Source organism: Argentina anserina, chromosome 6, assembly GCF_933775445.1.
Source record: "Argentina anserina chromosome 6, drPotAnse1.1, whole genome shotgun sequence".
Lineage (NCBI taxonomy): Eukaryota > Viridiplantae > Streptophyta > Magnoliopsida > Rosales > Rosaceae > Argentina > Argentina anserina.
This window is the reverse complement of record NC_065877.1, coordinates 7456651-7481582: the sequence shown is the minus strand read 5'-3', so window position 1 is coordinate 7481582 and position 24932 is coordinate 7456651. Positions and strand designations below refer to the sequence as shown.

The 24932-nt window shown below is 38.0% G+C and overlaps 5 protein-coding genes across 7 annotated transcripts; 3 read left to right on the top strand and 2 right to left on the bottom strand.

Annotated features, from left to right (window-relative positions):
• Positions 1 to 454: 454 nt before the first annotated feature.
• On the bottom strand, positions 455 to 3446 carry LOC126798212 (probable protein phosphatase 2C 23). The gene is made up of 4 exons (XM_050525104.1): positions 1758 to 3446; positions 1551 to 1664; positions 927 to 1191; positions 455 to 814 (listed from the first exon to the last, which is right to left on the bottom strand). Exons 1-4 carry the CDS (start codon positions 3306 to 3308, stop codon positions 699 to 701), a joined length of 2046 nt encoding a protein of 681 aa, XP_050381061.1. The 5' UTR covers positions 3309 to 3446; the 3' UTR covers positions 455 to 698.
• Positions 3447 to 7863: 4417 nt separating this feature from the next.
• On the top strand, positions 7864 to 11389 carry LOC126796772 (uncharacterized). The gene is made up of 5 exons (XM_050523502.1): positions 7864 to 8026; positions 8112 to 8191; positions 8295 to 10059; positions 10345 to 10509; positions 10743 to 11389. The coding sequence occupies exons 1-5, from the start codon at positions 7864 to 7866 to the stop codon at positions 11387 to 11389; spliced, it is 2820 nt and encodes a 939-aa protein (XP_050379459.1).
• Positions 11390 to 17132: 5743 nt separating this feature from the next.
• On the top strand, positions 17133 to 18183 carry LOC126798897 (metallothionein-like protein type 2 MET1). The gene is made up of 3 exons (XM_050525978.1): positions 17133 to 17298; positions 17428 to 17508; positions 17922 to 18183. Exons 1-3 carry the CDS (start codon positions 17231 to 17233, stop codon positions 18013 to 18015), a joined length of 243 nt encoding a protein of 80 aa, XP_050381935.1. The 5' UTR covers positions 17133 to 17230; the 3' UTR covers positions 18016 to 18183.
• Positions 18136 to 22190, bottom strand: LOC126798896 (kinesin-like protein KIN-10B). 2 transcript variants are annotated; one of them, XM_050525976.1, is made up of 14 exons: positions 21928 to 22190; positions 21655 to 21823; positions 21088 to 21478; positions 20949 to 20987; positions 20639 to 20844; positions 20260 to 20555; positions 20123 to 20183; positions 19834 to 19897; positions 19312 to 19574; positions 19180 to 19226; positions 19048 to 19069; positions 18888 to 18950; positions 18765 to 18803; positions 18136 to 18682 (listed from the first exon to the last, which is right to left on the bottom strand). In XM_050525976.1, the coding sequence occupies exons 1-14, from the start codon at positions 22137 to 22139 to the stop codon at positions 18590 to 18592; spliced, it is 1965 nt and encodes a 654-aa protein (XP_050381933.1). In that variant the 5' UTR covers positions 22140 to 22190; the 3' UTR covers positions 18136 to 18589. The 2 variants fall into 2 exon arrangements, with proteins under 2 accessions (XP_050381933.1, XP_050381934.1); XM_050525977.1 differs by lacking the exon at positions 20949 to 20987.
• Positions 22191 to 22474: 284 nt separating this feature from the next.
• Positions 22475 to 23490, top strand: LOC126799868 (mitochondrial import inner membrane translocase subunit Tim9-like). 2 transcript variants are annotated; one of them, XM_050527131.1, is made up of 3 exons: positions 22475 to 22620; positions 22861 to 23067; positions 23350 to 23490. In XM_050527131.1, exons 1-2 carry the CDS (start codon positions 22520 to 22522, stop codon positions 23045 to 23047), a joined length of 288 nt encoding a protein of 95 aa, XP_050383088.1. In that variant the 5' UTR covers positions 22475 to 22519; the 3' UTR covers positions 23048 to 23067; positions 23350 to 23490. The 2 variants fall into 2 exon arrangements, with proteins under 2 accessions (XP_050383088.1, XP_050383087.1); XM_050527130.1 differs by lacking the exon at positions 23350 to 23490 and having other exon boundaries at positions 22861 to 23275.
• The last annotated feature ends 1442 nt before the right edge of the window (positions 23491 to 24932 follow it).

Sequence of the window (24932 nt, the reverse complement as noted above, 5' to 3'; positions counted from 1 at the left end):
TCATGAATTACATTTAGTTATTGAAAAACGATTTTGCTTACGTGTTGAGTAGACATCTTTTTTTTTCTATGTTTGTTATAAAAGCAGAGGTGATCGAGGGTGACTTAGGGTTGAAACCTAATAAGGTTGAACTGGACTAAACATAGGGATCTACATAACCTGCTCCATTTCTTCTTAACAATACGATTCTGAGGATTCATTTTCTTCTAGTAAGACACTGTGATGCTCATTTTTATCATAAAGTGATATTGAAAGTGAGCTCACGTTCTGATTCCCATGACAACCAACGACATCCTAATCTTGTTTTAACCACTCCGGCCGGTTTCTTTGCCTTGTTATGGAAGCAAGAAACGAAGAGTTGGAAAATCTCAGTCTGGACTTGAGACATTTCAAAGTCATAGTTTGCATCATGCATGCTCATTCCAACACCAGGAACCACTTCAGGGGTGATACATTGTTCCAGTTTCTCATTCGCACAAGGGTTACTCGTTTTATACTACATTTTTGACCAAACGAAAACACTCTGTTCATCACCTTTCTCTTCTCCAAACCCTTACATACTAATCAGCAGCTATTTGCAGCATGGCGAGTATTTTAGATGGATATTGGGGAAAAAAGTGTACAAATGAAACAATGAATGTCAAAACTGGCCATCAAACCCTTCATGTGACTGTACTTTTTGCAGAATTTGTATTTATTTAAAGCGATGAACGCCATATTCTTCCCTCGAGTGAGATGATAATAATGGAAATGTCATCGTGGTAGCGACGGCGCTCCCCTTGTGGGATGTCAAGCAGTTCGTGGAAGGCCAGTCCTGCAAACCCAAACTTGCACATGAGTTAACAATCCGATGAAAGAGTAACTGCATGCATCCAATTAACATTGAGTTCTTGGTTGATCGAAATAATAGGGGCTATAGTACTTACCAGCTTTCTTTGCTGCTCTAAACAACACCTCTTCAATCAGATGTTGTGCAGGGTCACCATCAGGAAATGAAGAGATAAACAATTCTACTTCGGAGACAGCTTCTGCATTTGTGAAGTACTGATAGAGTCCATCAGAGGATAATATTAAGAGTCTGTCTCTTGGTCTTAGTTTGTGGTGATAGAGGTATGGTATACAAGTGATATAAGGGGCAGTCCCAACGTAATTGAGTCTAAACATCTCTAGCAGTGCATCATTCCATTTTGGCTGCAAAAGAGAAGGTCGGATGTTAAGTTCATGATGACCATCCAATAATAAGCTAGTCTCGTTTTAAATCTCCTGTAGAACAAGTCTCGCTTTAAATCTCCTGCACAAAGCTTAATTCTTCTCCTCTACACACCTCTATATGAACAAATTAATCACAAAATAATGGACCTAATTTGTGATCTTAGTTCATTGATGTCTCATTTTCATTACAGTACTAAAGCAGTACAGCCTTGTAAATAGTATCGATTGTTATTTATAACTCATAAGAGATATACATAGGAGAAATTGGTATTCATGTTTGTAACGTACTTGAAGCAATTCACAAGTCCTATCAAAACACAAGTTTAAACTGCAAGTACCTGTTTTAGAAAGCCGGCACCAAATGCCCGAGTGACCTTCAAATAGCCCTTCACTCTCTTATTCGTCACTGCAGACGCATCATCTGGATGTTCATTCCTTATTCTTTGAACTTCCTGTTAACCAAATCAGAGAGACTTCAATTGTCACATATTTCAAAAATTTAACTACCAAAAACAGAGAACATAGCGCGCGACAATGTCAAATACCTCTTTCACATTTGTGCTGTGATCCATTGTCAGCTGAACCGAAGTCAAATTGTTTAAACTGTAAAACTCATCAGCATTAGATGATCTACGTTCGCATAAAGCTTCCTCATTAATCCTTTTTAAGTTTCGCTTGATCTTGGGATCGGCTTTCCGAGCTAAAACCGCACGACTATCCCCAACATTCATCAAGTAGACATCATCCCCCTTCATCAACATGACCAGCACGCAAGACCCCATTAGAGCTAACTCTGGATTTTCGGTAACCATCTTATCGGCAACATCCAAATAGCCCTCCTCAGTCTTTCTTAACGCCTCCGAAAGAGCCTTGAGAATATCTGAGGGGTTCACAGGAGCTGCCACCCCATTCCACACCTTAAGCTTCAAATTGTCCTTGGTTTTCTTATCAAGCTCTGGCCTTTCTCTAACCCATTCACACTTCCATCTCCTCTGACTCTCCTCCCACTTATTATTCATCTCATTACTTTCATTCCCCAAATTCTTGCTCTGTTTTCTACTTGGCAGCTCATTCTCTACAGCACAATTCTCAACTCCATCAATGGAGCCAAGCTCACTAAAAGCACACACATTCGAATCCGATGACTTCAAATCCGAGGATTCGATGTCACTCCACAGCAAACCCTTGAGCTCCTCATGTACAGCAGAGTAAAGATTAGACAACAAATAATCAGGAGCATCGGGGCCATTAAACCCATCATAAATCCCCACAAAAACCCAACCATGCTCATCAGAAACCACAACATGAACTCGATCCTCACCCGCCTTCCCTTGAGCCCATTGGAGTTTTTTACTTTCCATTGAGAACTCCCCAATCCCATTCTCATTTCCACCCAAACTCGCCTGGCCGCTCAAATTAGTACTACTCGTCTTCAACTCCTCGCTGACTTTCTCCGACTCTGTTTCTTTCGGCGTCACTGCAGACTTGTTCCACCGATTCATAGCCTTCGATCTTCTTACCATCCTCATCGCTCTTCTTACCATCCTCATCAAACTGCTTCTCTTTTGCTTCTTCTCAAGTCCAAAAGAAAGGCTCCTCTCCAACTTCTCCGACTGCTTCTCAATCGGACCGGAACACACCAACCGGTCAATCGGACCAGACATGAACCCCCGCTCTATCGGACCCGACAAGAAGCCTCTTTCAGCATTACCAGAACCCGGTAAACCCGGGTTCCTCGGAACCGGCTGCAGAGGAATCGAAGCGAATGACGTGGAACTCTCGAACCTGGCAGCACGATCGATAACACCAGAGATGTCAGGGCAGAGATCATAGAGTGTAGTGGAGAGCGGCGTGAACGTGTTGGCGCTGACGGAGGCGCCGGAGATCGACCGGAACGTGGTCGTAGAAGGGTTGGGGATGAACTCTTCTGAGGACGCTTCAAACGATGTCGTGGGGGAGATTATTATTTCTGGGCGAATGTAGCAGAAGGAGTGACCGAGGCCCTCGTCGGGGGAGACGATATCGACGTCGTGGCGTCTGGAGATATCGCCGGCGAGAGAACAGCAGTGAGCGATCTTTCCGACGCCGTTTCCCATTAGAGAATAAAAAAAGAAGAGAATCAAAGAAGTGGGTTTGTTGGTTCAGTTTGGTTTTTAGCAAGTGTTGGATGGGAGAATGTGATTCTTGTTCATGAGGTTTCAAGGAGAACCAGACAGAGGGAATGAAGGGGAAAGTCTGAAAGTCAGAAGTGATGAAATGGGAGGGAGGAGGGAGTTGACTTTTCAGGGGGCGCTTTGTTTGCTTACTATATTCTTTTTTTTAATATTAAGGGGAATAATGCCCTTGGCTTGGGGCCTTTTATTTTAATTTTTTTATCAAATTTGGGGTTGACATTTGAGTTTTGTTAAAAGCATGTGGGGGTTTAAATAGTAAAAGATTTGGATACGATAAAAAGTCAAGAATCCCACGTTTGCTGCCGAGGTAACTAATCCCTCAAAGTGGTTGACATACGTCTTCCCTTCAATGGCTACATTCTACTGTTCTAGGTCCTCATGAAACTTTGTTGATTACCCCTTAGATCCTAGCTTCACACTATTTTGTATGATATTCCTCAATTATCTAGATGAAAAATCAAGTAGATAACTCCAGCTGTCTCAAATTAGAAGGCGAGAAAGAATACTAATATTTCTTTAGTAGACAAAGTGTATTGTGGTTGTTATATTCAAAAACGTGTACGTTGTTGTTGTTGTCGTCGTCGTGTTTATTGCATGATAAGCTTTTTTCATACGTTTGGTATACTTACTAAGGAGAAGAATTCGAGAATAGAGCTATTAAGTCTTGAGTTATGATCTTTTTGCTCTACATTATGTTCTATAACTTTGATCTATTGAATCTTGAGAAAGAAGGGTTGTGCATTACTCTGTAAGTGGGTTTGCAATCAATGCGCGATTTGCAAGCGCCGTTAGATTTTCGTAGCATCATACTCTAGCGGTGTGTGGAATACGCTCTCCTATATCAATCAGGGACGGATCTACTTTAGTCTATGGGGTTGCTCAAGCATCTCCCAATCTAAGACAAAAGAAAAAAACTCTAGGTACATAAAACTTTATTTCTTTAGCTTGGGTTTCCTGAAACATCCCCAAAATCCCCTAGACTCTAGTTTGACTTCCTCTCTTCCTTAACTTCACACTTCTTCGGTTCTTCCACACCCTCAATAGCGCGTCCCCCTCAACCAATTAGGCTACAATACGCTTTGCCACTACTACCACTGTACGTTTTCAAATATAATCTATTATGCTATTATGTAAAATCTTGAGCCAAAACAAAAGCGTTCAAATCAAATTACTTCATAATTTTATGAGAAATGTAGACTTTGGAAGTTAGAATATTCAAATTTATTTTTTCATATCTTCTCTAATTTTTTATGACCAACTGCAAACTTCAATATTTAAGTCTTGATTAGTCAATTTATATTAAGAAAGAGAATGTTGAATCTTAGATGATGATGAGATGATTAGAGAGATCAAATATTCATCGACTAATATGCGAGAAAATTTTAGTATGTGTGAGAGATTTATATTAATTTTGTGTGTAAATTTTGGTTTCGATTAATAAAATTATCTCGCACTATCGATATTCTCCACTACTTTTTTTTTTTTAGAGAAGTTCAAACATCCTTAGTATTGTGATCCTGGATCCGCAACTGATATCAATACCATGATTTTTACATATCTATTAATGGGATGAAGAATTTAAACATAAGAAAGGATTGTCATAGGGTGCTTTGATGTTACAAGTCTTATCAAATATGGTATTGCGTGTTTTTATATTATTCAAAAATTAGATATTCCAAACTAAAGCATGTTGATTTGCCAGAAAAAAAAAATAAGACGTGGTGTTTATGCCCGTCGAATTAATTTTAGGCTTCCAATTGGACATATGTGCAATATCTTATTAGAATTCAAAGTGTACATGAAACCATTAACAATTGATTCCTTTAGATCAAAACTGCATGACTATGATCCCATTTGCACAATTGCACGTATGAATGTTAACACGAGGTAATGGTTTTGGTTTGATATTCCAAGCGAATATACGGGAGTGAGATGGCCTTTACAAATTACAAGCATAGAATATGTCCCACTGAAGATGAGTTATAAACATGCAATTTTAGCGGTACGGCGGTACCTATATGAGGCTATATCTACTAAAAGAAATGATTGCTCCCAATACTCCGTTGTGTCCGTACTTGTTGAGAAATTGATGAAAATTTTGTAAATGCTCAACTAAATAAAGTCAATGAAGTATAATAATATGGATTTTATAATGTCACTGTTTTGTTGGTTTTGAACACCTCCAACCAGTGGCGAGCCACATGCAGCCCACCCGGGCCGGACCCATCCGGGCCTTTATACATTGTTATATAATATGTGTTATTTATCACAATATAGTGTAATTATTTTAACTATTCTTCTAAGAGTATTTTTATCTTTCATTATCTTACAAATAAGTCAAATCTCATCTCTTTCTAAGTGATTATCATCAAATATTTATATTTATGTTTTATTTTAAATTGATTTTTAAATTCTTTTAAAATTATTGAATAAGAATTTTAAATTAATATTATTTTAGTGTTTTTATTTTTCAATTTATGATCGATATTTTCGTACTTAATATTTTAACCCCCTTAAGATCATATTCTGGCTCCGCCACTTCCTCCAAAACATTCTAATGTGGTGGGTGATTGTTTGAGATCAGTGGTGGCCTCGGTTTTCAACATGTTCAGATTTTGGAGTGGGTCGATCAGCGGCTTCTACAATGCAGAAGGACATTGTGAAGCTTCAGGTTTTAGAAGTGGATCGAATACGAAAGTTGTCGTCTTGTTATTATAGATTTCATATTGAGCAATGTTTGGAGATGGACCCTCTTGATAGTAGATGTTGTACTTTCAAATTTCAACCCAAAAAAAAAAAACCTGCGAATCCGAAGTGGAAAGAAATGGCAAAAGGTGGAGGTCGGAGATTGAGCGTAATGGCGGACCCGAGCCTGGACAAAGCCCAACTCACTCTAGACCCCGTCGTATGCGAGAAAGGGTACGTTGCTCCCAGAAATTCCGATGTAATGATCTTGATCAGGGACCATCCATCTCATTCCGAGTGTGTAAGTCCATGAACCATGCAGACCTATTGTACTAGTCAATTAGACCGCATGGCCCCCCAGAGGCCCACTTTTCTGAGTAGATAGGCCCAGGACCACCGTAGGCCCGTACCTTTACCTCCTTCCCGCCACCTTTAATGCCCCCCGCTGGGTTACAAGCACGGCGTTACCCGTGCTCGGCAATACGTCGCTCAAGCGTTGCTCTATATTCACCGCATCATTTAGTTCCTGATTTTCGATGTTCCACATTGCGTTTTGTTTTGTTTTCGAATTTAAAGATTTCTGGGTTAATTCTCCCCAGATCTTCCACATGGCGTTTTGCTTTCGACTTTTTCTGGGCATTGCCGAAGCACCGAAGCTTGTTGTCGTTGAAGACTCTTCTCTTGGAAGTTTTGTGATTTATGGTTGATAGAAATCATAGAATACTGCTCATGAAGCGCTGGTTGTTGCACCGGTGAGAATTCCGACCAACAATAAAGTTGACGGTGAGGAAAGGAAGGGTGTTTAGAGAGTTCATCAGTTCATATGGGTCAGACCAAATGACCGAGTCCACAACTATGTAGGCGTTGCACTGATTGACTGATATATAACAATATAAGCTATAGTTCTATCACTTCTATGCTGGCCGGACTCAAATGACACACACTACAATATGTGTGTGTGTGTGTATATATATATATATATGTGTGTGTGTGTGTGTGTGTGTGTGTGTGTGTGTGTGTGTGGAAGCTAATTAAAGAAGGATCACGAAGGCCAGACAAGTATTAGACCCCAAGCCGCAAACAGTGGTTGACTTCCAATTACGTGCTTCGGGTGTCTCTGATTTTTCGTTTTCTTTCCTCCTCTATTTTCCGATCTAAGGTAATTAAGGAGAAACAAACACGACCTTCTGAATTATTCTTCATCATGTTCATCATATTTCTCGTGATTATCAATTCAATGGTACGGTGGTAGCAGATATGATTATTAGTGATGTATGAATTTCACTGCGTACCGTGACTATACATGTTTATTTTCAATTTTGTGCGAATTTGATATCAGGATCAATTTTTTAAGGAATGCCATTCGTCTCTTTTTACACAGCATTGTAAATTACGGTTCCAGAAGTTAAATTTTGTATGATTGCCAGTTTCTGTTGCTTTTCGATATACTACATCGTTTCAGCATAATTGGCTAGTTTTAGATTTTGCTCAGAACTCTTATAGATTCATATGTTATGTTTGTCTGAATTCTCGACCAGATATTCAAGTCCTTTCCAAGCACCATATTCTGATTAGATTTTTCATATAAAGTAGGAAATTGTTTTGTTTGTTCTTTCCATGGTATAGCTACCACTTCTTTGTGTTAAGTTCCCCAGAAAATGGAATTACCTTCCTTTGTTTTATTAATTTTTTACTGTAAACTATGTTCAGGTTTGACAAGCTTGTAGCTTATGACCATTGAAAATCATAATCGCGTGCTGTATTAAACTTGGAAGTGAATTATCTGAGAACCATGGGAAGGAAGATGCGAGGAAAACAATCTAGTGACGAAACAGGCACAGGGAATAATCAAGGGTGTGCATGGGGCATGCTGCATATCATGAAATATCACCACTGGCATTATGTCAAGAAAAGACTTGTGTACAAGAAGCGTGGCAATAATAAAAATGGTGCAGGTAAGTGTAAAGTAGTACATCAGGTAGGGAAATTTTACTCAGCAGTATCTTTTTCAGCCGAGGATGTTTCATTGTTTCACTGCAGGAAATCATGGGAACTGTACAGATTCATGTAGCTTTCCGAATATACAAGGCAATGATGCTAAGATGGAGAAAACTACTCCTGTAAGTTAAGGAAATTAATGGAGATCATAGCCAAATGTGTTTGTTCTTCTCAGTGTTTGAATTGAATTATGGATATTAACTGGCAACAATGTGTACAATTTAGGCTGAAGAAAAGACAAATCCATTGAGTCCAACGTCGAAAGCTTCTGTTAAAGCGCGAATAAGAGCACGAATTGCTGAAGAAATGGCCAAGACAAGGGGCAGATATAACCGGACTACAAGCTATCCTTTACGATCACAATTGACACGAACTGAATCGATACATCACTTCGAACCACCTTTAACTATTGATCCAATTGCTGAAATGGTATTGAGTGAGGCAAGTCCTCGACCTGTTCCTCACGGAAACAAGGAAAGCTCTTATTCTGAAAAACCAAGTAATAGTGTCAGCAACAATTGTGCAGAGTGCAGTCCAGTGAGTGCTACTGGAGATCCCACACCGGATCATGTCCCGGTTGATGAGAATCAAAAGGATGAGCCACTTAGACAAGAACAGCTCGACAATGACATAGTACAAGATATGTTAGAGAAGAAGTTGATACATGTTAAAGAACTTGATGCAGATTCTTCGGGCCATCAAAAGGAGTATCTAGAGGCTTTGGATATAATCAATGTAAATAAAGAGTTACTAGTGAAAATTTTACATGATCCAGGTTCTCCTCTAGTTCAGCACTTCCAGAACCAACAAGCAGTCAGCGCGAAAATGAGCTTAACCAAGGCAGAGTCATTTCCTATGCCTGGTTCAACAGGCAAAGGAGATTCTGAACCTACTAGTAAGCTCAAATCCAAGCATGAGCCAAAAGATGGTAGTTCAGTTCCAAAGCCTGCATGGTCAACTTCATTGAAATATGCTAATGAACGATCAGTTCCATCAATCAGTGATCACAACATAGAGACTTCATCTTCAACTTCTCATCCGCGTTTAGAGAGTACTCAAGGTGAGAATCCGGTGGCAGTTAAGCGTTTCAAGGATCTTAGACAGAAAATTAAGCACGTGATTAAGGAGAGTAAACAAGAGAGACGTATGATTTCCATGGATGCCGTCCTTCACAAGATTCCTCATGGAAAAAAGCTTACCAAAGAGTTAGAACAGGAGATTGTTAGTCATTCGAAGGACCCTGCATTGCATAGAGAAGGCAACCATAGTCCAACTAGTAGTTACGGAAGTGATCATTCAGTTTCTCCCTTGAAAAAAACAAAAATGCACCACATGAGAAGAATCTCATCTTTCGATGCATCACAGCCATCACTTGATAGGTATCGTAGGTTGTATGAGACAACTAGTTTTAACAAAGAAGCCAATTTCCAGCCATCATCTGAGAGATTAAAGGTTAGAACAGAAGATTCAGGCTCACCATTCCAGAGCTCACTTCTCCCAAAAGTTACCAAAAGTCTGGGAAGAATTTTCTCCTTACCTGATATAGAATCATACTATCAAAGTGAGGAATCTCCAGATGGTTTTCCTGGTCGATTGCTTTTTAAGACTGGTGGGGATGAAAAGACAAGCAGAAAAAGCAGATTTAGTGAACAAAAGACACAGTTTTCTGAAGGTTCAGAAAACGAGCTAAAGTTAGATCTTCCTATAGAAGTTGAAGTCCAAGAAAACTTGAATGATGCTACTGAAATTAATGCAGTTACTAGAGATAAGGTGGAATCAACATTGGTTATGCAGGATGAAACAAGTTCGAAGGTGGCAACTGATACATTTGAACAATTGCCAGCAGGGAACAGTGTTGCTCATCCGGAACATGATACTGAACCTTGTGTAGCAGCCAGTGTCAAGGTTGCAGGTCCGTTACCCGTCCTTGTACCTAACATCAATGATGTACAAGATATATCCAGCCCGAGAAAAAGTTCCCAGTCTGAAGGTTTGTTTTATTTTTTATTTTTTTATTTCTTCCTCAAATTTCATCAGTAGCTGTTCCGTACCTTGTTATATGGACTCTAACCAACATGTAGAGTGGTTTAATTTGATTAACACTTACAGATGAAACACGTACCTTTATCAGTTTAAAAGTTGGATTTGATTATTTAGAGAAAATAAGTTTGGTTTGATTAATTTGCTTTAATTTTCTAGCATCAATCACTAAAGAATTCAGTGCTCATAAGCTTCTTTCTGGCTGAAATGGATGTTTATGGATAATGTTTTACAGAAAATTTGGCAGCAGGGAACAGTGTATCTCATACAGAAAAAGATACTGAACCTCCAATAGAAGCTAGTACCAGTGTTGCAGATCACTTACCCGCCTACATGACTAACATCATTGCTGTACAAGATATATCCAGCCCGAGAAGATGTTCCAAGTCTGAGTCTAAAGGTTAGTTAGTTTTTTTTTTCTCAAACTTCAATAGTACGTAGCTGTAACCATATATCATATATAGTCTCAAAACAACATGCAGTGGTTTATAGTTTCAAAGTTTAGCGCTTAATGATTAATACACTTGTATCAGAATGGAAAGAAGAATTTGATTTTTGTTCTTTCACATTGCAAAATTACACCATTCTTCTAAATCATACATAGAATTGGAATTGAACTTTGAAGACGAACAGATAACTTGGACAGCAAGCAAGTGAAGGAGCCTGATATCGACACCGCTAATGAAATTAGCAGGCGATTTAACACTGAGGAAGTAGAAACTCCTAGAAAACACCCGCATTATGACATGAGTCAAGTTCAAGTTGATCAAAGAGATATGATTGAGTTTAATTATGTGAGAGATGTGTTGGAGCTTTCAGGACTGAATGGAAACGAGGGCCTTGGGACTTGGCATGCTGATGATCCGCCAGTCTGCCCTTTGGTGTATGAGGGAGTCGAAGGCTGCTTCGTCCTTGATCCTGATTGCGTTGGAAATAAAGAAGATGGTGAATGTGATCACTTGCTCTTGTTTGATCTAATCAATGAGGTGTTGATGGAGATTTATGGGAGGTCACACAACTACTGTCCAAGGGCCTTGTCTTCATTATGTGACATCCGTCTGATGCCAGCAGGACATCGTGTTCTGAAGGAAGTCTGGACCCTCATAAGCTGGTACTTGAGCTTGAGACCGGACGTTGATCAATCATTAGATTATGTTGTGAGCAACGATCTTGCAAAGAATGATGGTTGGATGAACCTCCAATTTGATTCTGAATGTATAGGGATTGAATTGGAGGATCTTATTTTTGATGAACTTTTAGAGGAAGCTATCTGGGACTGAGCTTGTGGATACATCAAAATTCCTAAAGTAACTTCACGTCTTGTAATGTGTCATCTGATTTGTTGTTGCATGATTAATATTGTTACTTTGAACTTGAGAGTTCATGAAGAATATAGGCAGAAAGAATAGGAAGTAACAAAAGTTTATTGGTGTATAAGCATACCGTACAGTTGGTGACTTACTTATTCTGGAAACCTTTGCCAAAGTGTTACAATGGATCATAGTTCTTTTGCAACCGGGAAAAAAATTTGTTTGAAAAAATTCTGGTATATTTTTGAATGATGTGATTTGCGGCATGCTTGACTACTGGAATTTTTCTCTGTGAGATGAGAACTTCAGCTCTTCGTTTTCCCAAAATTTCCACACAGATTGAAACAATATCTAAATTTTCTATCATTCGCAAAAAAAAGGTACAAATATCAATGCTGCCATAGGAAACAGAGTTGCTACATAAATCAATATTCATCAAATGAATGACAAATGGGATACTGTAAAGTCACACATAACAAAGAGTGACTTATCAATCTCCTGATGAAAATGCTAGCTGAATTCATAAATCAATTTGCATTCGGTTCAATTTGTACCCTTGTTTATAGTTTGGTCCTATTGCATCGACTTGCATTAGTTCGATCAATCCAAGAAGTTCATCAAATTTATGTCTCAATTCTTTCAGGAGATCCCCACATTATAAAAATTCTCTAAGAGGAAACAGAAAAATTGAAACAAGATTATTTTACACAATTGGTAGAAAAAGTTAGTATTGTTTAATCAATCAGCCTTCATTTAAACTTCCAAGAAGATATCTATCAAGAGTATCAGACATTCGGACCTTGGCATCTTCTACCTACTTGGCCAGCTTTAGTTTTTGTTTCAGCTCTAGCTAGGAAATCTCAATCCAAGAAGTGCGCCTCCCACATCATTTTGGGCAAGAGCCTTTCTAGCTGCAGCCTGCAGGATAAAAACATTGCCATGTATCGATAAAATCATTATTGCATCTGGTTGTGTACTTGTGTTATACGTACAAGGATTAGTTACCACTTCCGAAAGGTCATCTTAAACTCTTTTGGTGAATGCAAATGTGAGATCTTTTCACAATGGTCACACAACTAAAGGCCACAAATATCTACTTGTGAATTTTGGATTTGTGACATTTTCCTATGTTTTTTTGTAGTGTTGACGATAGATAAGATATAATTCATAATCGAGGCGCATCGGCATCAAAAGGGACTCAACAATCCACGGCGAAGGGACGAAGTTCATTTGGCGCCCACCACTATATACTCTGAATGAATGGGATTGCCAAAAGAGTTTTTTATGATTGGCATCCCCATCACTGTTCTAAAAGATTTCAATCTAAGCATGGGACTCTAGCAATGACTAGTCCTAGATCGCATGTGCTGTAGCTGGTAGACATTACTCACATTAGCTAGGATGGAATAAAATCATTCAAATAAATTGCAGATATGTAATGAATTTGATGATCATGGGGTGCAGGGTTTAGTACGTTGGATCTGAGTAGTGATAAATACATTATACATATTTAGGGTTTAGTTGGATTTGTTAGTGACGACTATATATTCATCGCATAATTTGACTTGACATCAATACTATAAAACGGGATAATAGCAACACTATGGTCACATTCATGTGTTGCCAATAGAAGTGCTGCAATCTAAACAAATGTTACATATATATCTCAACAAATGTGACTTATCCCCTATACAATATTATAAAGTCACTTTTTTTAGATATGTGACATTTTTTTGGATTGCAACACTTTTATTGGCAACACAGTGTTTTCTATTGCCCCATTTGTAGGGCATATACCCGATATAATCCAAATTTATACAAGTGTTAATCTAGAATTCCTCCTCCAAGTCTAAATTATCAGTTCTCATTGTGTTTATAAGCAACACACACACACATATATATATATATATATATGTGTGTGTGTGTTCGCAAGATAAGAGCTAGACTACATTTATAAACCAAGTATAGTCTGAAAACCCTAATAACATATATACATTTCTGGCTTTTTAGCTTAGCTTTTCGATACAGGAGGGGACATGCATGTTTAAGAGATTTGTTCTCATCCATCCACATATATTCCAGAGAAGATATTAAAGTTCTTTTTGTACGTGTTACAATAATTTTGAATCTCATGTTTGATGAGATACGGCACAAAATAATCGAGTTCCAGTACGTACAGAGCGAAGCTGTGGTATTGGAGAAGTTAGAAGTTAGAACCCACCACTCCACATCACTTGTTATTCCTCAATCCTCATCTATCTGAACCAGAAAAAGAACCATCCGATCCAGATTTAAACAATATTAGGTTAATGAAAAAATGGTTACTTAGCAACCTCTAGCTATTGGTGCTTAAAATCAAAGATACAGAAGAATTAACAGAACTAAACCATACTCGAGAGTTTAGCTAGTTACTGATAATTTTTGTTTGACCACCTCGCAATAAGCTTAACCTCATAAACTAGCTAATTATGCATGTATGTAAGTGACTCTACGTACTTAGTCCGTAATTGTTTCGATTCTTTGATTGCTCGACTTGATCACAAAGCACAGAAGATAATGATATGTGAAGTTCTTTCACGAGTGTCTACACTCACCACCTTGAATACACTAGTGATCATCACATGCTAAACTCTTTGCAACTACAAAGCTCTCATACTGTGTCAGTCGACGTTGATCACCAAATCTGACTATCTGAGCATGTGATCGAAGGATTTGATAATTCGAAGCTAGGGTACGGTTCAGTAACATATATATCCCTGCCACCCTGCAGTGTGTGTTAAGCTAATTACTGCACGTCGTATCTTGATAATCTTGTAGCAGATATACGTACTCATAAATCTGATGATGACTACGTACCCACTTACCCAGATTTGGTTGACGTCGAGCATAATCGAAACTGTATCCCACTACATCGTCTATCTATTGATGGCTTCGTTAGTTGGTAAACAAAGATTTTCATAATTAATGTATAAAATGAGGGATCTAAGAGTGATCGATCTGATCAGACAGCTGGTTAGGTTCAAGGTACAAAATCTCCCCATATTTTTTATATATTTTCGAATATCTCATTTATAAAAAGATATATTTTAAGATAAATATTTTTTTATTTCGTATCTACGATATTTCTCTAATAACATAAAATAATTCTGATATTTCTCCGATATTTACTATATATCTGATATATCTTTGATATTTTAGAGAAATATCTGAAAATTTTCACTTAAAAAAATTTAATTCAACTTGAGGTTGTCTCGGACTCTCCTTGACATGGAGTTTTTGATTAATTAATCACCTCGAGCCTCAAAGGATATAAAAATAAGACTAGAATAGTAGTCATTCAATCGGCTAATTTTTAATTTGTCGTAAAAAATATCGAGAGAGTGAAAATTCAAGTCTTAATTATTAAAAGTCAAGTCATATCAGTTGTTTTAAGTTTTGATTCTATCAGTTTAGGCACATAGCACAGTGGGATGTCAAACAAATCACATGAAGTCAACTATCAATCTGGTCATCATATTTACAATTATGGTCAGTTTGGGGACATTTATGATCAATTATCGAGTTTTGTTCATCCTTACTATTCCATTCTCGGAGAAATTGTTGGTAGCTCAAAAAAGATATATAACTATCAAGTTAACTATTACAATTCATATATGTCTGGGACAGAGTGTTGTAATTTTGTTGACCAACGTGCATATTTTCAAGGACATAGAGCCTCTTTCTGGTACTAGATAAAATTAATAATTGTATTTGTTTGTATGTAATTCAATAATAATTAAATAAATAATTTCGGAGAAAATAATATTTGTTTTTAATATCTCTGATATCTCAATTTTTTTTTTAAAACGATATATTTCTCTGATACTGATATTTTAAACTTTAGTTAGGTTTTCGTCATCTCAGTGTCACAAACTTTATTCTCATTGTCACGGCTTCTCCATCGTGATTTATGCGATTCTCTTGTTCCTATCGATGTTTAAAATAACCTAGCTGTCCTTGTCAACTTTAAATTCTTGTTTCTATTTGATTATTATTGAGGGCTTTTACGTCCTTTTGGTACCTATTATTGAGGGCCAAACTAGCTTTCATGGAAGTTCACGCTTGTTTGGCCATTGATCCTTAACATCCATTATTGCTCCCAGAACCCCCGTTATACCCCAGTTCGTCCCCGATTGAAAAAAATTATGTTTATAGATTTAATTAGTAGCCGTTTTTAAAATTTTAATTTTATTAATTTTATAATTTACTTAAAAATTACATTAAATTTCATAAATTAAAAAAAAACTAATTCACTGAACATTTTAATTAAATTATTTAAAAATTTAAACCCAAACTCAGATTAGCTATCAACCAGTAAAAATTAGCTGGAGACATGTGCGCGAAACTTCAGTTTCATATATCCGGCCACTCGAGTGACTTGACTTTTGATCCTGTAGAATAAAGACCTAAATAAAAAATACTTACAAATTAAACAAACTATAACATGTACCTCTAAATTTCTCAAGTTTCTTAATGTTCTTCTTAGTAATTTTTACACAACTAAAGGCTAACAAATAAGCCAATGACTTCACTGTTTCCTGCTTTAGAGCCATCTTCGTTCTACACCATTATTGTCATCGGTCAATTGTTCTGGACTTCTGGTGATATAACAATTTCATTCATCCATCACTCCATCAGTTTCATCAATTATGGGAATATCTGCCTCAAGGCATGATTATTGGAATTTTTTATTTATTTATTTTGGATACAAAAAGTGTAGATGAGAGCTTGGTTATGCTACACCACTATTATCAGAACAAATCCACAACCTCAACCTTGAATGACTTACGATAAACACGTATTTGTCACACAGTCTTCATGTATGAATTTCCGTAAGAAAATTTACAGATCGCAAACTAACGAGGCATGCTAGCAACGATGATCGAACATGTATGAGTGTTACACTTCAAGTCCACCCTTACCAACTGAACCGAACCTCGTTGATGATTATTAGAATTTTGTGTGCATGACACATGGCGCAAATATGAGGTGAAACTTTCTAAATAAATTCACAATTTTGTTAATAAAACGTCATAAAAACACAACAAGAAAGAGGAACAAAAATTTGAAAAATCACAGACATGGCAGATATTTAAAGCATATTTTGATTTTTTTTTTAAAATAGAATTAGGGTAGAATCGTGTTTGTATACAATGAACAATAAATGATGAACGTGTCACATTAGTTGTACGTCATTCTACATTTGCATGTTAATCATTTTGGCTCTTCTTACGTTACTCTATTTACTTGGCGAATTTCTTATTTGTGGCTAATATAGACTCCTCATTAGATCTTCAATCTACTAGTTTTGGTAGTAAAAGAAAAGCAAAGATATTTTGAAGGACTGGACTATCTACCCTGCTGAGGCTATATCTGACCAGGCAGAGCCCTCCATCACCACTTAATCTTATCCATTACCAATCAGACGGAGCACAACTCAAAGCCTTCGGTGCACTTTGAGAACACACTAGACTTCCCCAACTAAGAGAGATGGGGGACCCATTACTGTAGGCATTTAATACGTTACAAAATTAACAAGACGTGGAAGAAAATAGATACACAAAAGGGTTGGACTGAAATGCATGGATAGACATGACGTATGATCCATACACGTGTACGGTTGATATCCATCACTTTGCCCCCTCCCTTACGTTATAAATAGATGCCTGAGTTTCATGAATACTCGTTCAAACAGAGTTGGTGATTTCAGGGTTTCATCAAATCTAAATCTTTCTTTCTTTCTTCGTTTCAATCTCTGTTATCTGAGAAACCATGTCTTCTTGCTGCGGAGGAAAGTGTGGCTGCGGATCTAGCTGCAAGTGCGGCGGTGGCTGCAATGGGTACGTAATGTTTCTCTCTTTCAGATGATGATCTTGTTAATCTGGTTTGAAGGTTCGTTATATATCGGTTTTCTCCGATCACGGTTAATTGGTTACGTTTTCTGATGCATGAGGGTGTTTATGTCTCAGCTGCGGCAACTATGCTGACATCACAGAGCAGAGCTCTGCCTCTGAGACTCTTGTCTTGGGTGTCGTGGGAACACAGAAACTGTAAGTATTGGCGTCTTACGATATATTTTTCCAATCGTTAGGGCATCTTTTAAGAGAAAAGATGCGGTTCAATACATCTTTTAGATTAATTTGTGAAGAGGAAAATGAAAAACAGAATGTCTCAAATAGGGCATAGTTCATTTTAATGACGAGATGAGGGTGATCTGATCAGGTGAAATGACTAAACAGTTTTTGATTTGGTGAAATTTGATGATGCTTAAGAACTTAGCTAAGAGGTGGAGGATTTGGATCTTTATTGCAAATCAAAAGATGTTGTACAACTACAATGGTCGTTATGAATGGGATTTGAACTTTGGAAGGACTCACCGTCCTCTTTTTTTTTTTTAAAGGACTCACTGTCCTTGAAAATCCCAAATGATACGAATTTTTGCTAACTGGATTTTAATCTGCAGGAACTATGGACAGGCTGAGGCTGTCGCCACCGAGGGAGGCTGCAATGGCTGCAAGTGCTCCAACTGCACCTGCGACCCTTGCACTTGCAAGTGAGCGAGGTCTTGAGGCTTTCATGGAGTCTGGTGCTTAATTGAAGCAGAAAAGCTTGATAATAATAGCTCTATTATAGTTCAATTATGTGTCTGGCTCTGTATCCTGAAGCTGAAGATGTCCTTTTCGGGTTGTGTTTCTGAATAAAGTAGTTGTGGCTGGTCATCTTTGTGCAGTTCCTACTAGGCTAGGATTTGTGAAGGGTGAATCAAGGTCATGGCTGCTTGTGTCTATTTTCTGTGTATAAAATTGGTACTATGTGTGTGAGGAATTAGTGCAAGTTTTCTGATTATAATGCAATGAAAACTACCTTCTCTCTTACTTTAATTTTAATGTGTGGGATAAGGATGAAGAAATTAGGTAATGGTAATGACATATGAAAAGGGAAGCATGACAAAGTCAACTAAATAATCTTTTAGCACACAGCCTCTGCCTAATACGTGGAAGTTTTTAAGAGGTCTCTACTACAGCCTCTGCCTAATACTGGATCATCATCCTAAAATTGCTGTTACAACAATATCTGATTCAAATCTGTATTGAATCCAAGGAGTCAATTCTACAGAATCTGCTACGAGTCTTACTCCACTTGCGAACCCACTGCAGAGCTGGGTGCTGCATGTCCTAGTTGATCGAATACTCCTATTGCAGCTTTGTTAAACAGATTGTGTATCTGTAAAACAATCAAAAATTAGTATCATGCATCATATGTTGGTTGTAGATTGGAGTTGAATGTAGATTTTCTTGAAGTTAACCTGCTTAGAAGAGAGCCCTACTTTTTCCAAGTCGTTAAGCTGAAACAAAAATTCTCTTTTAATACAGTCAAAGATAATTCTAAGTTCCATCTTTGCTCAAGAGACCGAAGAAAACTGGCTTACCGAAAGTAAAGGGCTTGTTTCTCTCAGTTCGAGTATGTAGTCTGCATATTTTCCTCCAATTCCCTGTATTTATACTAAAATGAGAAACTTCGAAAAGAAGAGGCAATAATATCATTTGTAAAACGTTTCTGTAGCATTAACAGTGATGATAGACATGAACCTTGATTTCCAGTAGCTCCTCCCTGGAATTTAAGAAACAGTTGAGATATTGAGTTTCATTTATATTATAGCAGTTGGAATGGAATACTAGCAAACACATACATATGATGAAATTCTGTAGCAAATACATCACCTGTTGGCTGTGTTTAAGAAGTCAACATACTCTTGAACAAGGTAGTTCTGTGCAATTAAAAGAGAGATGAGGATCAGATGTTTCAAAGCTAAAATAACTCATTCTTTTACTAGTATAAACTAATAATTGTACCTTCACTTGAGACCCACAAGCAGTGAATTTCTCTAGTGGGGTTCCTGGATTCTGGAATCTGTTGTCCATACAAGTGACAGGAAAAGGGGTCTTGGGTGTCCTTGGCTCAACAGATATCAGTTCATCCAACGGTTTTGGATTGATATTTGTATTGACAGGGGACATAGCTTTTCTCAAAGGACTTTTGAATGTGCTTTTCCTCTCATCAACAGGTGATGAATTAACGAAGCTTGTAGAGTTCTCGTCATGGCTTGATGACACACCTGAGCACATATATGATATTAATACTTGAACATGGAATGAATTCAGTAGCAAATCATCCTGGGCTGGATCTATAAGACGTGATTGTAAGACAAGTATCCAATTCTGTAGTGGAGCTATAAAACAAGTTTTGGATTGTAAGACAAGTATCCAATCATCCAGAATGAAGCTATAAAACAAGCTTTGAATCGTACAAAATAAGACAAGAATCCAATTCGTGCAGTTTGAAGCAGCAATAGTAAGTAAAGAAGTCAAATTTACCAGGTAAGCTTGTAAATCCACCAGCTTCAGCGTGGCTCTTATCCTTAGCAGCATTTAGGAGGCTCTGAAAATAAAATTCAATTTGTAAAATACATGACATGGATATCAAAACACAAAGTTAACTAACTTGCAAAGAATTTAGTTGCATGATTTGCATCTCAGGTGGACTTATTACTCAAAACTTAACGTAAAGTTCTTGACCAATTATCCTCAACTATACAAAGTCTGATGAGAAGAACCACGTATGCTATAGCCCAGTCCAATTCTTTTCCCCTTCCCTAGTAATTACCTCCGCATTAGTATCAACTGGACCTTCGTCAAATAAATTCCTAACAGCGGTAGTGATTGTCCTGCAAAAAGGGTTTGTCCAATTAGGTTTTAGTGACTAATACAGTAGTACCTAATCAGTTTATTAATTAGTCATACCTTCCTTTTCCATCCCGTTGGTTAGCATTAAGCTTCTTCAGTGAGCTGAGGTTGATGTTAAATTTCTTAGAGGAAGAGAGTGGAGGTTTCCCCAAAAAAGGAGAACTCAGTGGTTGAACTCTTTGTACACTCTTTGTCTTTCCTCTGGATTCAAGCCAAGTATGAAGTTTAGCTTCCATGTCTACTTTAGCCTTTGGTGTTTCTTGCTTGTGAGCAGAAGGAACCAAATTGGTGATGTGACGTGACCGAGCTGCCAAGCTGACAGTGTGAACTGACTCCTGATACTCTCCTGGATTCTATGGTCAGAGATAACGAATCCATTTAAAATTCCAGAAGAATTAAACAGGGGAAACACTGCATTGCTACTTAAACTCCTTACCAAGCAAGCAACCATCAAAGCCTGGCTCATCCCACCTAGCGAGTCTTGCAATATGCGGGTCAATTTACTCTCTCTGTATGGAACTCGGGTCAAGTTGTTGTTTAATGCATAAATCACATTTGACAGTGAGAACAATGACTGATTGATCTTTGCACTCTCTTGGAGACGAATCCCTTCATTGCAAGTTCTTCGGTTGTCTTCATTGCCTGCTTGAAGTAATAACACAGATTAAGATCAGAAAAGAAACTTAATTCCTTATTGTCAGACTTCATCATGTTTTTAGCTAATCAGAAAGGTAGAGAAACAAGACCTTCCAAGTCTATGAGGCTTGACTTCCATGTAAAAATGCCTAATTGAAGTAATTACATAAATTAAGACCAGAAACAAACCCAATTTCAAATTGCAATTTATCCATTTTAAGCTACTTAAAATGGTATCAGAAACACCACCTGCCAAGTCTATGAGGTTCAACTTCCCAGTAACAACAGTACCAGAAACATCATCACAAGTGTAAACAGAAATCACGAGGACCCCATGGCTCCTGCTAGAGACATCATTAAGACCCGTATGTGCCGTTTTCCGCCTCTGAATCCCACAAGACAAGGCCTCATCAAACTCTTGCATTGACTTTATAGGCACCCGAGAAAGCCCCCTCAGATGAATCCGACCGTCTTTGTCATCCAAAACAGAAATTTCCTCAGATTTGACCTCTAACAGGTCATAACACCTGTCCATATAGACCTCATAGTACGAAATCTCCGCTGTGCCTCCTGTGCACTGGCACATAGATAGGACCGTGGACATGGCCAGTGGCATAAACCCCGGCATCTCATCCGTCCCCTAGAACATGAACCACATGCCGAATCAAACATACAAGTTTCATGGAAACACACTAAATCTAGCTTCTAGTTACTCAAACAAACTCTTCAACTTAGCATTTAGTTACTAGAAACACAATTACTTCCTCACACAAGTACATTTCAAATTCGTAACTTCGGATGAAATCAGATCCAGACCTGCATAGTGTAAGTCTTTCCGCTCCCGGTAGCTCCATAAGCAAACACAGTGGAATTGAAGCCTTGGAAGATTCTAGGAATCAAAGGGCTCACTTCCCTGTAGAAAATCCTAGCAACATTCTTGTCCTCCTCCGAAAAGAAGGCGTCTAATCGATAACACTCCTTCCGGCTACATCAAACACAAGAGCATCCACCATCAACTTACCACAATCCAAAAATCAAAACAGAAATCCACAAAATCAAAATTCCCCAAATTTCGAAAAACTTGCTGACCTAGTGTCCTTATCTTTGAGATGAACAACCACATCGTCAGTGGACGGCTGGGATTCCAGTTCGAGAACGGAGGCGCAGGGAGTCTGATCGCCGTCGAGGGCGGCGATTTCGTGTGGAAGAAAGGGCCGAACCCTAACGATGACTCTGACCTTGGAGGTCAAATTAGGGTTTGGGGACTTCGCCGGAGTCGCGGAACCTTCTGGAGCTTCCATGGAGAAGCGAGAATCTCTAGCTTGGATCCGAAGAAAGATACAGAGAGAGTGTTGAAGAAGAAGAAAGAGCAAAATGGGAATTGTGGTTTTGAATTTGGGGGGATAGGGATTTTGAAATGTATAGACCGTTGGAAAGACACCAAAGCCCGAGGTTGGGCTTTTTCGTAATTTGAATCTGGGTTGGGTTTGGGTCTTGTTGGGCAAGAAAATATATTAAGTGGGCCTCACGGCAAAAGAGGCGGAATTGATTTAGGGGTAAATTGGAGGACCTTTCAGCAAAGAGGCGTTGTGATATATAAATAGGGGACTTCAGAGGCGACAATGAAATTGGTCAGATTGAAGAGGCTGATTGTGTTAAACCCTAAACCCAGAAATCGGAGATGGACAAGAGCATGCTACAGGGGACGGACTTGGGTCAGCTTGAACCGGAAGATGAGAAGAGAATGTCCACCATGATCGACCAGCTTCAGATTCGTGACAGGTTTTGTATAGTTTTTCATATCTAGTACTTATATACAAATTTGGTGAATCTATGACTGTGAACATTTGATTGGATCTATGATTTACACTATGAATTCTTAATTAATTGAGTAAACTTGAATTGGGGATTTGGAATTAGGATGTGATTTCAGTATAAGCAAGCAGAGGTTTCAGTACGAAGGTGATGGAAATTTTGTGGTGGAGTTTGTGAATGACTGAAGTTTGTGTGGAAATTTTGCAGTTTGAGGATGTATAATGCATTGGTGGAGAGCTGTTTCACTGACTGTGTGGACAGCTTTACGCGCAAGTCTCTGACCAAACAAGAGGAATCGTGTGTTAGGAGGTGTGCTGAGAAGTTCTTGAAGCATTCGATGCGTGTTGGTTTGAGGTTTTCGGAGCTCAACCAAGGAGCAGCCACCCAGGATTAGGCTCTATCTGATCATTTTTGGTATGGGTATCTTGCGAAACTTTCTGTCTGCATAGCCTTGGATCTAGAATGATTTCCTATGTTACTATAGTGAGGACTTGTGTTACAATTTGTATGAAAGAGGAAAAGTTGGTTTGACTTGTTATTGATGAGCTTCTTATATGGATGCTTCTGTTAACTTGTTAAGATTTCCATGTGTTGCATCAATTGAGCTTGCACTTTGCAGTGATGTGGCTGTTTTTGTTGTAAAAGGGCAACAACAAGCATGATTTGATAGCTATTAGGTTGTGGTTCTATTTACAGGTCTGAATTGATGAGTAGATGATGCACCTCTGTGATTCTGATATCAAGGGTTGGTTACTTTAAGCCATTCTTTGCGGAAAATGATTAAAGGTCTGATTCTCTCGTAGAGGATTCTTGGGGACTTTCCTGAATAGCAAACAGACATAAACATATGTAGCCTTGAACTGAATACGTACTGAAATAGTATTATGCATCTGGATATATGATTGTGCAGGCTCAATCAAAGACTTATGAAATAGATACATGGTTGAGTTACCTATGTGTTTGTATTAAAAGCTTCTCTCTATTACCTTGGCTGAAACTTTTCATCAGCATTGCGATTGGCTTAGCCTCCTTCCAAGCTTCTCTCTAATTGCCATGTTGCTCCGGTTGTGAGGGTGCAACTGTGCAAGAACTACAAAGTGACCTGGTCTAGCTAGCTTCTGAAAATGTGAAATGCACTTTACTAACTGGATCGACTCACTAAGATCTAACAAAGTAAACACTAGAATGTGGAGTTTCTAATGAAACTGAACAGTCGAACTGCAGCTCTAACTTGCCGTTTGTATGCTCTTGGAAAATCGAGGAGCCGATGATGATCTTATGAATTTGCTATTCTATCTCAAAAGGGCCATTCCGTTAATCTTGGTGTCATCATCTCATATTTGAGGTAATTTGACACCAAGTTTTCATGAAATGTCCTTTTCGTAAAATCCGAACTTCCGTGATCTTTAAGGAAAGCCTTAACTCACCAAAAGAAAGAAGATGACGATCGAGTACGATAGAAATAAGAATAATAATAAGGTAAAAGAATATAACCAAACATTTTATTGATTGATAATATGACATATATATAGGCATTACATATGAAGTATCCCAATGAATCAGGGATTTATATATATTACATTAAAGCATAATGTACTCTAATACGGTAACCTAAATAGGCTATGATACACATAAGGGTAAAATAATAATTCTCCTAGAACACTCTCATTATGTCATATGTCTAGGTTGCATGGTGCACATAACGTTGCCTCGGTAAAAACCTTGTCAAGCAAAATAAAAACCTCTTAGGTGAAAAACAAAAGCTTGATCAAAGGAGAAAAATAGCACAACATACCATCTATATTTGATAACATCATGTGAGATAGACTTCCCCTGAAGTCTACGGAATAACTTCTCATGATTAGTGTCATAATCGTGGAGTACAAAGAACATCGTATACAACGTTCATTGTATGCTTCTCAAAAGTAGTATTGGGCTAATGATTAATCATTAATCTAGGTACACATTCTTAGATCATACATGTTATACATAGCCAAACTTAGATCTTGGGAAACAAGATTGCATAACAACTCAAAACAAGAATTTGCAATGAAAATCAAATTCTTGCGTGGAATGACCTTCACAAACTTAGACATACATAACTTCTTCGTTATAATAGGTATGAGTGAACCATAAAATGTTCTGAAAATTAGACACATGTGGCTTTCCAGTGACATAAAGTCCACAACCTAACTAGATCGGAGCAGTTCACAATGCTCTATCGAAGTTGACTGACTTGAAAATTCCTGTTATACTTTGTTAAATCAATACAACATATA